Here is a 17,914-nt window from a genome sequence, read left to right as displayed (position 1 = left end):
TCCCCCCCCCCATGCAAGCATGGAATGTAATATTAGTCGCCATCAAAGTTTCGCTCCAATTGTTTCAATGAATAAGCATCCACAGTTGGAGCTCGATGGTCAGTTGTGGTGCAGTTCGTTAACGGTAGTATGGGGACACACTGAAAGATGTAGCGGCCCCATACGGCTAAAACCGCTGGCCAGAAGATCCTTATAGGCAAAAGGGACAAGTGAGGAAGAGAATTTGATCCTTAAATCTATCTAAATGCAAAACAAGGTAAACAAAACAATGGGTGAAAGATATGACGGTCTAGCAAAGGGAGTGGACGAGAGGCGTGGCGCGCGATACACAGAACACAGGAACGAGCAACGTGAGGCACTGTCACCTAGATAGGTGTTGATCCCAGCGGAATGATAAAGAGACAGCGCCTGAAGGGCAGGATGGCGGAGTCTAGATGTGGGAGGACAAAGTCGAACACGCAGGACGACTGTGAAATAGTGATTGTTTGGTAAAAAGGACAAATGGAGAATCAACAACCTTACAAATAGAGGTGGTGGAGGAAAAAGTCACTTTGTGACCTAATAAGATGACGCCTCCAAATCTTGTTATGATATTGTTATCATGAGCCCGAAGACGGAGCATGAAAAGACCTAGGCAGCACCTTGCTAGAATAAAGCTATCAAAGGAATGGAAAAGCGTACTCGCAACAATTGGGATAGCGGCCTGCCGGGGAGACTACAGCTCTAGCTGTTGTAAGTAACAGAACTATTTAAAGTCGGCTTAGGGCCGTCCTGGCTGACAGGAGGATAAGGACTGCGGGGCAGTGGTGGAATTGTAGCAAGCTGATGAAAGAAAGTGAACAACGACGCACCGGACGCCAATCTGCGAGCTGAAGTGGGCGAAACGATTTCAAGGACAAGGAATTGCAATGGGACGAATGTGAGAATGAGACAGGTCAACCGCCCAAAGCTGACCGTGGGTGTCCAGCACTACTCAGTGAGCTGGAGTTCTAGAGCCACAGGGATCCCCTCCGCCCAAGGCTCAGGACGCGAGCTGGCGTGGAAGGGACAGCAACTGGTCATGCCGGGCAACTCAAATTTGGCGTGCGGGGATCTGCGTGAAGACCGACCTCACAAAGCCAGATTTGGACTGCAAAAGAGTGAAGGGGGCAAGACGTAAGGGCCGCGCTGTTGAAGGAATCCGCCACTGACTTCCATGCCTGATAAGGAAGACCCCAATTCCGCCCATGAGAGAGGAGAAGCAACTGTGTGTACGGGCGGAGACAACTTCGCATGGGGCAACTGAATTGGTAGGATAAGGAGACTTTAATTTGAAAGATTCGTATAAATACCCTGCAAGATGTGAAACCCAGGGAATGTGGGGACCGTGGCGCTTGACTAAAGAAACATAAAGTGGGGGCCAGGAACTTAACGGGCAACCAAGGATAACAGAATGTGACTTATGCGCAACCCTGAAACAACAAGTACCTATGTGATGCAGTTCCGCCCAGTGACATTAAGGGGTTACCAGTTTGAAAGAGCTGACAAAGCTAGCTGAACACCCGAAAGTGATTTAGAATCTTACACTGGTCGTAGGTCGAAATTGGATCTGGGTAAAGGGAGAAAAAATTGTTATTTGGGCTTGGTAAATATCAGCGACCTTGAAAATTCAAAGAATTGTCATCACAAAACCTCTTATTACAAGCTAGAGGAGGCGAGGAGGGTCATACGTGTAAAAAGATGAAAGCAAAGAATGCAGGAACTCGTTACTTCCAAAGATATGATGTTGTTGTCACGAAATTAACTCAAAAGAAGGAACACAGAACGAAATTGCAAAATCGGGACTCGTAAGATAAGAAAAAACGGAAAAGAGATGAGAACGCGAACTCAGAGAACATCAAGGGGCGCGCGCAAGAACGGGGTTTGGAGAATTTCGAGCAGTAATCAAAGGGAGCACAGGGAGACTTAAATTGTTCGCAGAAATCGTATGTGAATAAAGAAGATGAACGACACATTGAGAGAATCAGAAAAAGATTTTCGCCGCTTATTTTTCGAATAGAAAATAGAAAAAGATAACTGGAAAAACGGATTGCAGACGAGGACAAGACTCGGAAACTGAAGAAGCCGAAACCATGAATATGGAATGTGACGCAGGTTGAAGTTGTTTAGAAGTCGAAAAGAAAAGGAGAAAATCTTTTGGTGAGAGAAGGGGAATGGTTTGGGGCGAAAATGGAGCGAAAAATGGCAGAACTTTAAAAGCTTCATCAGAAGCTCCACTTTGGAACGAAGCTGTCAGGAGTGAATTTGATTCTATCATGCAAAATTATACATGGTACATAACAGATTTACCACCTGGCTGCAAAGCATTAGGGAATAAATGGATAATGACACGAAAACCTGGTGAAAAATACAATCTAGGCTTGTAGTTCAAGGATTCCGACAAAAGGAAGGCTTTGACTATTTTGATATATATTCTCCAGTAACGAGAATAACATCAATAAGACTGATGATAGAAATCGGCAGCCTTAAGAGACCTAGAATCCATCAAATGGATGTAAAAACCGCTTTTCTAAATGGTGATTTAGAAGAGGAAATTTACATGAAAAAACCTAAAGGTTTTGTCGTTCCCGGACATGAAGACAAAGTATACCGACTTGTAAAGTCACTTTATGGGCTTAAACAAGCTCTAAACAATGGCACGAAAAATTTGACAATACAATGATGTCAAATGGTTTCAAAATAAATGAATGTGACAAATGCATATACTACAAAACAACCAAAAATGCATATGTTTTGCTATGTCTATATGTAGATGATATGTCATTATTGGAAGCAATAAAGACATTATTAATCAAACAAAGAACATGCTCAAAGGAGCATTTGAGATGAAAGACTTGGGATTAGCAGATGTAATTCTCGGGGTTAAAGTCACGAGAAATTCAAACGAAATTACCTTAACCCAATCTCATTATGCTCAAACAATATTCGAGAGATTTAAAAAGTACTCTAAAAGTACGGAAAAAACTCCGTTAGATCCCCAATGCACTTGACAAAGAATTCAGGTGAAGTGGTTTCATAAAAAGAGTATGCACGTGTGATCAGAAAGTCTCATGTACTTGACTAATTGTACGAGACCAGATCTAGCGCATGCAGTAAACGTACTTAGTCGATATACAAGTAATCCAGGTCATACACACTGGAAAGCTATAACGAGAGTACTTAATTACTTGCGCTACACCAAAGATTTTGGGCTTCATTATGGTAAAGAACGAGCAGTTTTAGAAGGATACAGGGATGCTAACTGGATATCGGATTCTAAAAACTCAAAATCCACAATGATATGTCTTTACACTAGGAAGAGCATCAATATCATGAAAATCTACCAAACAAACAGTGTTAACCAGATCCACCATGGAATCTGAGTTCATAGCCTTAGACAAGCAGCAGAAGAAGCTGAATGGCTTAGAAATTTTTGGAAGATATTCCTATGTGGGAGAAACCTGTGCCAGCTATACGCATACATTGTGATAGTTAATCGGCTATATCTCGGGCTCAGAGTAATCTCTACAATGGTAAATCTCGTCACATTAGAAGACGAAAAAAACCATTAGACAACTTATCTCAACGGTGTGTAATCACATAGACTACATCAAATCTGCTGACAACCTAGCGGATCCATTTATAAAAGGTTTGTCACGAGATGTTGTTTCTAAATCATCAAAAGGATGGTTTTAAAGCCTATACGAATGAGGATGCTTGACTGCAACCCTACCTATCATGACTGGAGATCCCAAGACGTAGGTTCAAAGGGAAACAAAATCAAACTGAATCTACCCAAAGCACTTGAGACAAAGTAGTTTCTTCCAACTCCTAAGATGATAAAATTGCTAACAAATGTAAGAAGGATAAGCAAAAGCTTTTAATGATTCCATAGCTTCTAAAGCGAAATATTACTCAATACTTTTCATGGTCAATCACCTAATGAGTGTGAAATGGGGCCGTTTCTAGGAAAATGAATGTAAGGCTATATTCTCTAAGATCACTCATGAAACTAGGAATAGTTCAGGGCAACAATGAACACAATAGAGAACTAAGTTCTACGAGGAAATGAAGCTGCGTTATGCATGTTGTCTCGGTCTACATAAAACACGGTTGGTTCAAAGACATCATGTTCACCTTCTGGTAAAGTAAAACCGACAGATATTAACTATGAGTGGTTCAAGGTTTAAAAATGCCGCTAACTCAAACACCAATGAATTTTCGCAAACACTCTCGATAAGTCTGTCTAGTCTAGTCAAGATTAGAATAAGTATATATTTTTTTAGAGTCTATCGAGTTTGCATTTAGTCTGCATATGTTTAGAAGAGTCATTTCTATTCAAGTGGGGTGGGGTATTGTTGGATCAATTATTCAAGGTCAATGGGCTTGTAAATAATTGTTTTAAGTGAAAACGAAATGGGTCTCATGGCTACAAGGAAAGCCTATTGGCTTTAATGAAAACATATGGGAAACATCCCACATCGGGGAGAAGCAAGAGAAATGAGCAACATATATATGCTCATGTGCTATGAGTGTGTAAACAGTTTGGAGAGAGAGAAAGGCTCTCCAAGTGCGCGCCGCCGCCGCCGTCGTCCGGTCGGCTCGGCTCGGCTCGGTTTGGGCTTGGGTCTTGGTGGAGGGCCTCCGGCCGAAAAAGAATATTCTTTTTGGACCAAGTTAAACTCAACGTTTGCCATTCATTTCGCGAAAAAACAGTATGGAATTTTATTTAAAACGACAAGTAGTTTGTATAGAAAATAAAAACGTCATGCAGTTTATCTTTTCGAAATTGTTAAACGAGATAAGAGATAAGAAGAGAGAGTCTTGGGGAATAAGTTTCGCAACTCAACTTCCCTCGATCTCCGCGAGATTCTCGCCCACGTGCAGCAGTTGTTGCGGGAAGTGGGTCTTCTTCTCTGTTTCTTAAATATCGACTCTCCTCCTTCTTCATTTCTTAACTTTTTCCGTATCAAAATCCAACAGCAAAAATCCCTTAGCGTAAGTCTATAGTTCGAGAGTGTTTCGTAGATTTATAGTTCGATAGGGCGATTCACGAGTAAAGCGTAATCGTCTACCATGGTTGTATCCTGGGACTCGATATTCGTACAGTCTCATCTCACTACGGAGCGAATATTTAGAGTTAAGGAAAGAGATTATATCTCGACTCCATGTCTCTTTTGAATTGTCTTTTCCTTAACATCGTTGTTACTATTTCGTTTATGTCAATCCGGTTTTCCGGCTTCTACAGAACATACTTTGTCCGTCACTAGAAAACTGTCCCAAGTCTCGGATAGGAGGATCTAATGGAGTTCTTGTTTCTGCTTGACTTCTTTCTGAATGTTTCACAAGGTTGGTCATGGTTTGACGATCACAACACTATACCGCTGCATGTGTTTCCTGATGTTTTGATTCCATATTGCTTCCTTGAGCCATTTGGTCCCAAAGCAGACGCCACTACAAAAGCTTCCACGGAAAAATTTTTATGAATTCTCCATCAAATAACCTTCCAAAGGATGCTTTAAGTTACCTAGTAGTAGTACACCAGGATGCTTCAACCAGAGCAGCCATGCAGAGCTCCATCGCCTTACCTGCAGCTTCTCTCACAGCCATTTGTTCTCTAATCATTCTGTAGTAGTGTGGATTTGAGTCCCCAAGAGTTTGATTCATTCACCAACCTCCTCCTAGTCATAACACCGTACCACAACTTGAACCTTCCAGACCTGGCATAGCTTTGTAACCAATCAAATGACATTATATATATTATATAACCTGTAGTCTTAATCTTCCTATTGTGATACGGTGTTATGAGTCACAACAGAATCAAGAGATAAGTGCATTGCCTCCTATTGTGGTACCACATGGCATAGCTTTGTAACCAATCAATAGACATCAACTCAGGGGATTTATAGTTGAATAGGATTGGTTACACCAATGGATATTGAAAATTACATCCAATTCTACTGAAACCAAATTCTAATAAAATTCAATGGATACTGAATAACAATGGATTTTAATTGATTTCAGATTCAATATAATAATACCCAATCCATAATAGAGGATTTCACTTTAGATTTGAATTCTTTTGCTTATAAAAGTCTCTGTGTTTTTCCCAAGGATTGGAGGCATCTCTTGCCTAAATCTGAGTCACAACAGAATTCAGAGTTTCTCTGGACTCACTAAGACGTGTGAAACAGCTGAGTGTGTTGGTATTTCACACAACCACATCGGCAAGCACTCAGTTTTATACATTTTCGAGCAAGTCTTCTACTTTATTTATAGATCATTATATCCTTCAAAAAATTGGATTCTCTTGATTTTTTTTTTTTGTAACATGGAGTCTCTTGATGTTAGATGTTGATCATTATAAATTGTGCGTTGTTTTTTCCCGACATTGTCAAATGTTATAAACTGTAAAAGATGATGTCAACTAATGATGTAAAGAACAAAGAATTCCAGTTAATTCCATCCTATAAATCAAAATATAGTCCAAGCAAAGCAACTAAAATCCATTTTAGCTTTTAAGGAATTCGATTAAATTCCACCAAAATACTTTTAGCTACAATTCCATTAAAATGATTGAATTCCTAAACCAATAAGAAAAAATCGAGAGGAGAGTGAAAGAGTTATTCTTAACTAGATTTTGATAAAACTAGTATATGAATTTGTTTATAAAGTAGTGTTTTTTTTTTTTTTTTTTGACAGCAAAGAATTTACAGACTCATGATGACTCTGTAAACCAAATATAAAGTAGTGTATAAGTCTGAAAACATTTATCCAAAACTGAGGAACTAAATTTTACAAAACCTTAAAACAGATATAGAAACTGAACCAAATTTCATAAATGAGGGGGTCCTATATCTTTGGAACCAAAAAATGGGAACTAAACCAAAAATCGAATGGATACCCAAATTTCTAAAATACAAATTATATAACTACAAATATTAATTACATTCGATTCTCACTACAAAAATATGAGTATTGGTAACAGTTCGCGGTAGCACGAATTCACTAACTGCTACCAAAAGTGTCAAAATCGGAGCACAAACTCTGTCACAACATTAAATTCGTGCTAATAAATATTTTCATTAAGCAGGAACCTAAAAATAATTTTTTAATGCTCAAGTCATTTTCTTTTTCAAAGAACCAAAAAAAAAAAAAAATTAGGTTTTGATGTGGTGACCAAGAAACGAAAGAAAAGACTGAATTCTTTAACATTCTCAAAAAAAATCACCATTCACAAGGAATAGTTTTTCCTTCTTGTTCCTCTTCATTATTTTTTTTTGTAGAGAAATATAGAACAAGCATTCCTTGTTAAATTTGATAAGGAACAAGCATTCCTTTCATTTTTGTAATTTTATTCCTATACGTTTCTTTTCTATTCGTTCCTCGTGTTCCCGAAAAGGTCATCGGTCGGAGCCTTGCTCTCTTTGTTTTCTTCTTCATTGGTTACTTCAAGCATCTTTTCATCTATCCTTCTTCTTCGGGTTTTTTTTTTTCCTTCTTATTCATCCCAATCGAATAAGCCACTGGATCTCGTCTTTCCCAAACTCCTCCATTTTGCACTCTGTAACTCAATCATCGTCGTCTCCACCAAGCCCTAAACCTCGATCTCTCCTTGAACGACGATTACGTCTCATAATCATCTCTGCAAGACCTCGCAAACCCCTCAATTTCAGTCCTTCATGCGTCTCCTCAGATTCCAAGTCCCCTGATTCGATAAAGGAGAGACGGATGCAGCAGAGGCAACCAGTAGTCATGGCTGAAATCCTCGTCTCTCTCTTGCAGACTGGGAAAGCTTTTCTTAAGCAACCCAAGGTCTTCCTAAGGTAAGAAGAATGAATCTTTATCGTTTTGCTTATGAATTGGTCCTTATGATGATGATTATGTGTGTGTTTCAGCTAGAAGAAATCTGGGAAAGGAAAGAGACTTGTTAAAGGTGGAAACCGTTTCTGGAAGAACATTGGTTTGGGTGTTCAGACTCCATTGAAGGTTTGATCTGTAGATTTTACCTCTGTTCCTTTCTCTCCGTTCTTCTATATTCATTCATGTGTTTGTGTGACTAGGTCGTCAATTAGGTATCTCAAATTAGGCCTTAAATTCCTCTACTTTCAGTTTTGATGACCAAGTCTAAGACTCTTTTGATTGCTTGTGAGTGATTCAATAGATAAAGACTCCAACTTTTCCTTTTTTGTTCAGAGTTGATTTTTTAACTGTTGTTGTTGTTGCAGGAAAGTGTGTGTGGACTGTGGTGTTCATTGGCATGATTCTATGAGTTGTGAAGAGTTTCAGATTCTTCCGGTTGATGAAAGATATCCAGATGATATCACATTGCATCGCTTGGCTAGGTATAAGAGGTGGAGACAGTGTTTGGCTTTGTGGTTTCTTATATCAATGTTGAGATCTCTCTTTGTGTTCTTTAGGTGTGGACATGAGTTTTGCTACTGTTACGGAGCAGAGTACAGACAAGGACAACATAGTTGCACTTGTGACACATTCAACTCAGAGCAAGAAACCGTCTCAGCTAGCTCTGATCCAACGGTTCTTAGTGGGTGGTGGTGGTTTAGTCTCAGTGATCACCATACTTCTTATCAGTCGCCGCAGCCTCCATGTAGAGAGTCATCGTATGTTTAAGCAGCCATGAAAATCTTCACCAGCTTCCTTGCCTTGAAAGGTTTGTTTCTGTCTGAACTTGAGCTCTCTGTGTATGGTATTTGTCTTAGATTTACAGGCAACATAAGTATGTTCCACGTCTTTGGTTTTTTCAGTTTCATATGCGACGACTCTGAATGAAGTTGTTTGAATGGTGTATTGGTAGGAGGACGGGATGGAATCGGATCTAGAGAAGCTCTTTATTGGTTGGATTTCAAGGACGCATGAAGAAAAGTTTAAAACCGGTTGTGATGTTAGAACCAATGTTAAACATGTTATAATTTGGTAATGAAGGGAGAGGGAGATAAAATATTTTTTGTTTATTTGTATTTTGTATTTTTTATATAAAAACGGGAAACACTAAACAAAATTTTAAAACTTCAATCATTTCATAAGAGAACTTTAATATTAAACTTAAACTAAAAATTTAATTATTTTAAAATTTTAATCTCAAAATTTAATCCAAAACTTCAAACAGTAAATCTTAAATTTACACTCTAATCTTATTACCCTAAACCCCAAACTTGAACCTATATATAAAGTCATAAATCTAATATTTTCAAACTTATAATATAAATTAAAAAAATAAAATCCAAAGTATATTCTAAAACTTAATCATATACTTCATTCTAAATCTTAATCCTAACCATAAACCAAATACCTCATACCAACATATATCATAATACATTAACCTTGATTTTAAATAAATTATATTCCTATTAGAAAAATATACTACTCCAAACTAATAACATTTCAAATTATATATTTACAAATAAAATCAAACCACCAAATAATAAACCACAAAATACAATCTAATTTTTTCAATCAAAACCTAAACCCTATATACATATACCCCAAATTAATCATATACCTTATTCTCTAACTAAAAATCTTAAACTTCAACATTTTAATTATTTTAATTATTTAATTATAAATCTTAAATTCTAATATTAAATATTAAATCTGAAACACTATACTCAAACCTTCAATCTAATACCATAAACCTAATGTTTACAAATAATCTAAGTACTAGAGTAAAACCTGTTCATTATAGAAATTCTAAATTTACCAAATTATTTTTTAAAATATTTATCCTAATTTTAACTTAATCTCAATTTTATTTTAAAAACCTCAAACCATATACTTTAAACTTAAGCACAACTATATAAACTAATAGTCAACAATTATAATATTAATTAACATTTTACATACAACTATTTTCATAGTTCTCTCATGTTGATTTGTAAAATTTAACTTGTATGTTTTGGATTATTTTTCCAAACACATTTTTGTTTTTGTTGCAAATATGCATATCATGATATTGTTTGTGGCATCAAAACCACCATTCTCTTTCGTTATTTTAAACCATATTGACTTTATAAACTACAATAGACATGCTATTTTCAGTCACATTGATATAAGATTTTTCATTTTTTTTTGTGTCAATCTTTCTACTACTCACGTTAAAGCATTGACGGAATAAGAATGTTTTGAACAATATCAACAACAATTCTATTTCCTGTGGCAAACGATTTATATGTAGCAGACTTCTCCCAAAATTAGTTTGCGGCGTTGACTCACAAAATTCATTTCCATCAATACTATGGTACCCACCGTACTTGGAATTTGAATTTCTTTTTTTCTTCTCATGGTCAGACATATGCTGAATAACTAAATTAAGTTTTCCCAAAAATCTGAAAGACTGACACAAGAAATCAAAAACGTTAAGTCATTCTTGATAATTAAAGAAAATATTTATATTTAACGAAGTCAAAGCATTAAACCAGCCCAAGTCACACAATCAAGAGCATATGCCAATAGAAAAAAACGTCTTCATTTTAATTCTAGTAAACTGACAGAATTTTTTTTAATTCTATTAAATTCTGCCATTTAATAAAATAATTAAATACTCATCAAACCCAGCAAAATAGACACAAGGTTAAACCCATGATCAAATGAAAATAAATGTAAAGTCTTACGAGTATGCGAGAAGACTTTTTACCAGATTTCAACAATACTAAGGGGGTGTATTGAACTCAGAATTTTAGGTGATTTATATTAAAATGACAAATCCACAGTTATTAAAACATGAATTTCAAAAACTCATTTAAAATCCACCGTTTTTGATATGAGCATGGATGAACCAATAGCTGATCTTGCAGAGAAGGAGCTGAACCAGCTAGAGGAGAGTGGCACTGAAGAGGAGCTGGACGAGCTGAACACTTCACTTGAACGAGATAGACCTGGACGAGATGAATCTCAAGTATGGATCAGACATAACTTTCTCAACTCATTCTACACATGACCAAGACCCATTATCTTTCTCTAATGAATAACCAGATCAAAGACAAGAAAATTGAAGGAAGCAATTATCGGATTGGTTTATACCAAACCAATCTCGACATCTGAAGAAAACCAAGTCAAAGAAGCCATGAAGTTGTTCAATTGTTCGGTCTTCAAGATTACCTAGTTTTATATAAGTTATTTTTGATTTCTACAAGTTCTTAGAGTGCTTTGTATTCCTTTCTTTCTACATAAAACTCATTGCAAGTTTCGGAATAAAATCAATCACTTTTGTTATCAAAATCTCTTACAAACTCGTGATTCCTTTGTTCAATTGTTGGACATCAAATTTGGCTAGAAGAGTGATCTTCCTTAAAGCCTCGATCTTGTTCACTAGTGGGGCTGCCTCTCACGGACTAAGATCAATCAAACCAGTATCTGATCCTTCCGCAGATCACCACTGAAACCATCTCTACCATCGACCATATTTCCCCTTTTATCAATCTATAATCGATCATCAACCCATCAGTGTTAGTAACCTGATCTATCACCACCAAATCATCACAAGATCGACCCTCAAGAGCATCCTAGGGTTGTTCCTTAACCAGGAATCTATTAAGTGGTATCAGAGCAGCTTGAGGGCGTCTGATCAAAGGGGTTTCTCGATTCATCTTTTTGTTTTTGTTTTGGGAACCTATTTTCTCTGTTTTCTTGGCAGTTCTCTCTTCATCCTATCTGTTGTATCTGCAAGGGGGCCAACCAGTTTTTTTTTTTTAAAAAAAATAGAAACGATCAAAGTATCAAAAAGCTGAAGAGGAATCCAACCAGACTGAAAAGAAATCCAGTCTCTCGTGGTAAAGCTCATTGCAAACAAAAATCTTGCAATCTGTCTATCTATTTCTTGGGGGTTTTGGGGATTTTACTTCTCTGGTTTTGAGTTGTTTGTCTGATCATTGAACTCCTGGAATCACTGAGAAATACACAGAAAAAAAGAAAAAAATCATTGAGCGAAACACTTGAGAGAAACACTAAGTGAGGCTTCGGCTATATCTTTTGTGTACTTACTTCTCTTGTTGAGTCTTTTACAGGAAATCATGTATGAAAGCGAGCAGGAACGAGACGAGAGACCAGTGGCTAGATTGGACAAAGCACAGATTGAAGCCTTATTAGCTACTGTTATGAAAGAGATGGATAAAAAGCTTGAATTTGTTGGAGCCACTCGTCCTACTAACAATGTATTGGAACTTCTTCACAGGTTAGGAGAGTAGCTAGGGAAAAGAGAAAAGGCAAGCGACTTGCAGTGGTTGGAGAACATGAGGATCCAGATACCTCCTATGGTCGTAGCACTGAAGAAGAAGAACGGTCAGTAAGATCTGCAAGGTCAGGTCGAGGCCTCCCAAACCAGAACCGCTACACGTCGGGCACCAAGGGACAGACATGATGATAATCTTGGAAACCTCAAGCTTCAGATACCTATCTTCAGTGGAACCAACAAACCAGATGATACCTTGATTGAGAAAAGAAGATTGAGCTTGTGTTTGACTGCCAGAACTACTCAGAATCAAAGAAGGTGAGGCTTGCTGTGACGGAGTTCAATGGTTATGCCTTGCACTGGTGGGATCAGATTGTTACTATTAGGAGAAGGACTGAGAACCACAAGTTGCCTCTTGGTTTGAGCTAAAGACACTCATGGAGTTTTGTTCCAAGCACTACAAGAAAACACAAGTTTAGCGAGAAGAAAACTTAACGAGGAAAACTAATCCTCGTAAATTTCGTCGACTTTACGAGGAACTTACGAGGAAATATAAAATCAACGTTATTTCCTCGTAAAATAACGACGAAATCATTTCGTCGTAAAGTCGATGTAATGTTACGTGGCTTTACGAGGAAATACGCTTTCCTCGTAAACTCGACGTAAATGTAGCGTGTACTTTACGAGGAAATATTTTACGTCTACTTAGCGAGGAAATTTTGAATCCACCAACTTTGTAGTTGTAACACGTTTTTTTTCCGGCAACCTAGCTTTACAAGCAGACCAAGTTAGCTTCCTTCCATACCCTCGGATGAGAGAATCAGGAATAAATTTGTTAGCCGTGATCAAAGTTACACCTCGTGGACGAATCATCAGTGGAGAAGAACCACCATTGCAAGAAGAACAGATAAATGAAGTCGAGGAACCTGAACAAGAAATTGATGACATCCTTCTCATTGATCCACATAATCATGAGTACGAAGATCTTACAGACGTTGCCACGGACGAAGCTGTTGAAGACGAGTTTTAATGAAAATGATGATGTTTCTAGTGATGACGAGAATGTCGATGTATCCGATTGATGTATTTGTTTTTAACAAGATTTATTTTCAGACTTAATGCATGTGATTTGATGGATTTAATCACGAAAAACTATTTATATAATTTGATTTTGTGTAAGGTAATGGGAGAGTTTGTATTAGAAATAAGAGATTGAGATTATAAGTTAAGGAATTGTGGTTTAGAATTTGGGGTTTGGAATGGAAAGAATAGATTGAGGTTAAAGGGAAGATGGTTGGAGGTTTGGAATATATGAAGTAGAAGATAAGGAAGATGGGGTTTGGGGTTTCGGATTTTAGGGATTTAAAATAATCGTCGTAATTTCCTCGTAAAATAACGAGGAAATAACGACGAAATTAAAAAATAAAGAACGCGGAACTCGTTAATTCCACGTAAGCAGAAATCGTCGTAAAGACCTCGTAACCGAAAAACGCGGGCCTTGCTATTTCCTTGTAAAATAAAAAACGGCCCTTGCTATTTCCTCGTAATTTAACGTGGGCTTTACGAGGAAACAAACGCGGGCCTTTGTAATTCCTCGTAATTTACGAGGAAATTACGAGGATATCTAATCTCTTATATACTCGCGAGCGCTCACACTTTCATTTCGTCTCAACTTCCTCTCCACTCCCTCTCTATTTTGTTAATTAGTGTTGATTAGGTGGTTAATGTAGGGAATTTAGCTAGATTTATAGAAATAGTTAATTATAGAATTTGTTAATACTGTTGATGTTAACTTCAAATATTAATTTTTTTTGCAGGGCCTTCGAAAGAAACATGCTTACTCCCCATTACATAACGAGGCGGATGTTGCGAGGAGGAGTGAGGAATTCTACCAGGCGATGAACGACCTAGTTCTTTTTTTTTTTGGGGTTGTATTATAAATTCAAAACTTATTTATATATAAAATATTTTTGTATTCATTTTTATTTTAAATTATAATTTTATTAATAAATTAAATTATTTTAATTATTATTTAATTATATTTTTAAATTCTGTAAATAAAAAAAAGAAGTAAATTCGTAGCTAAATTACAACTTATTTACGTGGAAAGTTAACGAAGAAATGACGATGAAGGTTAAACGAGTATTTTACGAGGAAATACTTTCGAGGTATTTACGTGTATTTTACAAGGAAATACTTTCAAGATATTTACGTGTAATTTACGAGGAACTGCTTTCGAGGTATTTACGATGAAATATAGCGACCTCCTTACGTGGAATGATTATGTGGTCTTTACGACGAAATGATGTACTTCGTCTTTACGATGAAAATGTTTTCCTCGCTAAGTTACGACGAATTAACGACGAAACGTGTTTCCTCGCTAATTCCTCGTAAAGCCTCTTTGACGACGAACTCACGAGAATACCGCCGTCTTTAATCTCATGTTTTCTTGTACTGAAGTTACTATGGTAGAGAGGTGTATCAAAAAATCAGGAGGCTTACCCAAGGAACCAAAGGTGTGGAGGACTTCTACCAAGAGATGGAAATACTCATGATCAAAGCAGCTGTTGAAGAAGCATCTGAAGCCACTATGGCTCGATTTCAGGCTGGGCTAAACAGAGACATCCAGGACCGCTTAGAGATGCAGGAGTATGAGGACATCTATGAGCTACTCCACAATGACATCCACATTGAGCAGCAACTAAAGAGAAAATCCTCAGCCGAAGGGTCTTATGGAAACAAATACAAGTCGTCTACTACCAAGGATGATAAGTCTTTTGTGAAACCAAAGGAGAGCGTGAGGGATAAATGAAGGCAACATCTACCAGATCTAGAGATGTTAAGTGTTTCAAGTGTAACGGTATGGGACACTATGCGAGTGATTGCACCAACAAAAAAGTTATGATCATACTGGACAGTGGCGAGGTGATATCAGAAGAAGAGAAAAGCTGATGTATCTGATGAAGAAGCCATAGATTATCCAGTTCGTGGAGAACTACCGGTAACAAGGAGGTCATTGACAGTCCAATCCAAGCCAGATGAAGATGATCAAAGGGAGAATATTTTCCATACTCGTTGAGCGTTTATGATAAAGTATGCAGTTTGATTGTTAAGATGGTGGAAGGTGCACTTGTGCTAGTGAATCTCTTGTAGAAAAGCTTGGATTGAAAACAAGGAAGCATCCTAAACCATATCTTGTTCAATGGTTGAATAAGGAAGTCGAGCTGAAGGTTACTAATCAAGTAATGGTTCCTATAAACATTGGGGAGATACCAAGATGAGATTGTGTGTTGATTGTACTGCCCATGGATTCCAGCATATCTTGTTGGGAAGACCTTGGTAGTATGATAAAAGAGTCATACATGATGGGTTCACAAACCGTCATTCCTTCACCCACAGGACAAGAAGATTGTGCTGGCTCCCTTGTCTCCACAAGAGGTTACATGAAGATCAGCTTCACTCAAACTCAGGCGACAGGAATCCAAAGAGAAACCAGCTGATAAGCAAAAGGAGGAGCTCATTCTTAGCCAAAACAGTGAGAATAAGAAAGCTTTGCGTCTTCAACAATCTATGCTCTTATTTGTTTTTTAAAGGTGCACTAATGTCTTCTTCTAACCTGCCACCGGCTCTACCGAGTGAACTTGAGTTTCTTTTGCAGGATTATGGTGATGTCTTTCAGATGAGAGCCCAAAAGGACTGCCTCCCGTGCGTGGTATTGAACACCAAATAGATTTGGTCCCTGGAGACTCTCTTCCGAACCGCCCTGCCTATAGAACCAACCCTGAAGAAACAAAAGAACTTCAGAGGCAGTGGATGAATCATTTAGAAAGGTCACATCCGAGAAAGCTGAGTCCATGCACAGTACCAGTACTCTGGTGCCAAATAAAGATGGAAGCTGGCGCATGTGTGTAGATTGAAGAACCATCAACAACATCACTTGAAAGTATAAACATCCTATCCTAGACTTGATGATATGTTAGATGAGAATTATATGGTTCTTGTGTGTTTTTTAAAGTAGATTTGAAAAGTGGTTATCACCAAATTAGGATGAAAGAAGGTGATGAGTGGAAAACTACTTTCAAAATTTAGTATGGATGTATGAATGGTTAGTTATGCTATTTAGGCTTACCAATGCACCTAGTACATTCATGAGGCTGATGAACCATGTTTGAGGTCATTTATTGGGCACTTTTGTGGTGTTATTTTGATGATATTTTGATCTACAGCAAGAACATGACTGTGTATGTGCATCACTTGAGATCTGCTTTATAAGCGCTTAGGAAAGAGTTCTTGTTTGCTAACTTTAAGAAATGTACTTTTGGAATAGATCACTTTATGTTTTTAGGTTTTGTTGTAACAGCCCAGGGAATCTGAGTGGCAGGAGAAGGTTAAAGCTATCCAAGATTGGCCTAGTCCTAGGGCGAGGTGAGAAGTTTCCATGGCCTGCCGGCTTTTACAGAAAATTTGTGAGGACTTTAGCACCATAGCTGCCACCACTCACTGAGGTTATCAAGAAGAATGTGGGCTTCAAGTGGGAAAAAAGCAGAAAAGGATGCTTTCCAAAACCTAAAAGGGAAGTTGACTAATGCTCTTTTATTAGTTTTTCCAAATTGTTAAGACCTTTGAAATTGAATGTGATGCTTCTGGTGTAGGTATTGGAGCTGTGCTGATGCAGGAGAAGAGACCAATAGCATATTCAGTGAGAAGCTAAGTGGAACAATGCGGAAATACCCAACCTATGACAGGAAACTCTATGCTTTGATTAGAGCACTCCAAACTTGGCAGCACTATCTCTGGCCCAAAGGAGTTTGTTATACACACTGATCATGAGTCCTTGAAACACTTGAAGGGACAGCACAAGCTCAACAAGAGACACGCCAGATGGGTAGAGTTCTTAGAGACCTTTCCTTATGTGATCCACTATAAGAAAGGTAAAGAAAACATGTGGCTGATGCACTGTCCCGAAGGTACACTCTTTCATTTCTATTGAAGCTAAGTTGCTGGATTTTGAACAAATAAAGTCTTATTATGAAGATGATCAAGATTTTAAAGTTCAATTTGAAGAAGAAAAGTAAGAAACATACCAGTGGGAAGTTTTATCAAGTTGATGGTTTTCTTTTTTATGAAAATCGACTTTGTCTACCTCACTGTTCTTCGAGAGAGTTGAATGTTAGGGAAGCACATGGAGGAGGATTGATGGGACATTTAGAGTTGCCAAAACACTGGCCCATTGAAAGAGCATTTCTACTGGCCGACCATTAGAAGAGATGTGGAGAGAGTTTGCCGAGATGTGGGACTTGCACCAAGCCAAGCCAAAGCTCGGCCTGAGGTTTGTATACTCCCTTCCCATTCCTGATCCTCCAGGGATTGATATATCAATGGATTTTGTGCTTGATTGCTTAGAACTAGAAAGGACAGAGATTCTATCTTTGTAGATGTTGATAGGTTCTCAAAAAATGGCACATTTCATTCCATGTCACAAGACTGATGATGCTTTGATGGTTGCTGCTCTTTTCTTTAGAGAAGTTGTTCGTTTGCATGGCATGCCTAGATCAATAGGTCGATAGGGATACTATGTTTCTTAGTCATTTCTGGAAAACATTATGGTCTAAACTTGGAACAAAGTTGAAAATCTATACTACTTGTCATCCTCAAACTGATGGGCAAACTGAAGTAGTTAATAGATCTTTGTTATCTCTTGCGTGTTGTGAA

The 17,914-nt window shown here is 37.7% G+C and overlaps 1 protein-coding gene and 1 long non-coding RNA gene across 2 annotated transcripts; both read left to right on the top strand.

Annotated features, from left to right (window-relative positions):
• Nucleotides 1-7,491: 7,491 nt before the first annotated feature.
• LOC125594810 lies at nt 7,492-8,944 on the top strand. Its single transcript, XR_007329990.1, has 5 exons — nt 7,492-7,844; nt 7,917-8,007; nt 8,247-8,363; nt 8,439-8,689; nt 8,784-8,944. It is a non-coding gene; the product is annotated as an uncharacterized LOC125594810 (long non-coding RNA).
• Nucleotides 8,945-10,801: 1,857 nt separating this feature from the next.
• Nucleotides 10,802-15,014, top strand: LOC125594811. The gene is made up of 4 exons (XM_048770871.1): nt 10,802-10,930; nt 12,039-12,158; nt 12,206-12,312; nt 14,663-15,014. The coding sequence occupies exons 1-4, from the start codon at nt 10,802-10,804 to the stop codon at nt 15,012-15,014; spliced, it is 708 nt and encodes a 235-aa protein (XP_048626828.1).
• The last annotated feature ends 2,900 nt before the right edge of the window (nt 15,015-17,914 follow it).

This window comes from Brassica napus, assembly GCF_020379485.1.
Source record: "Brassica napus cultivar Da-Ae chromosome C5 unlocalized genomic scaffold, Da-Ae chrC05_Random_19, whole genome shotgun sequence".
In the NCBI taxonomy this organism is placed as follows: domain Eukaryota; kingdom Viridiplantae; phylum Streptophyta; class Magnoliopsida; order Brassicales; family Brassicaceae; genus Brassica; species Brassica napus.
Note: the sequence above shows the minus strand (reverse complement) of the source record. Positions and strands in the feature narration are given on the sequence as shown.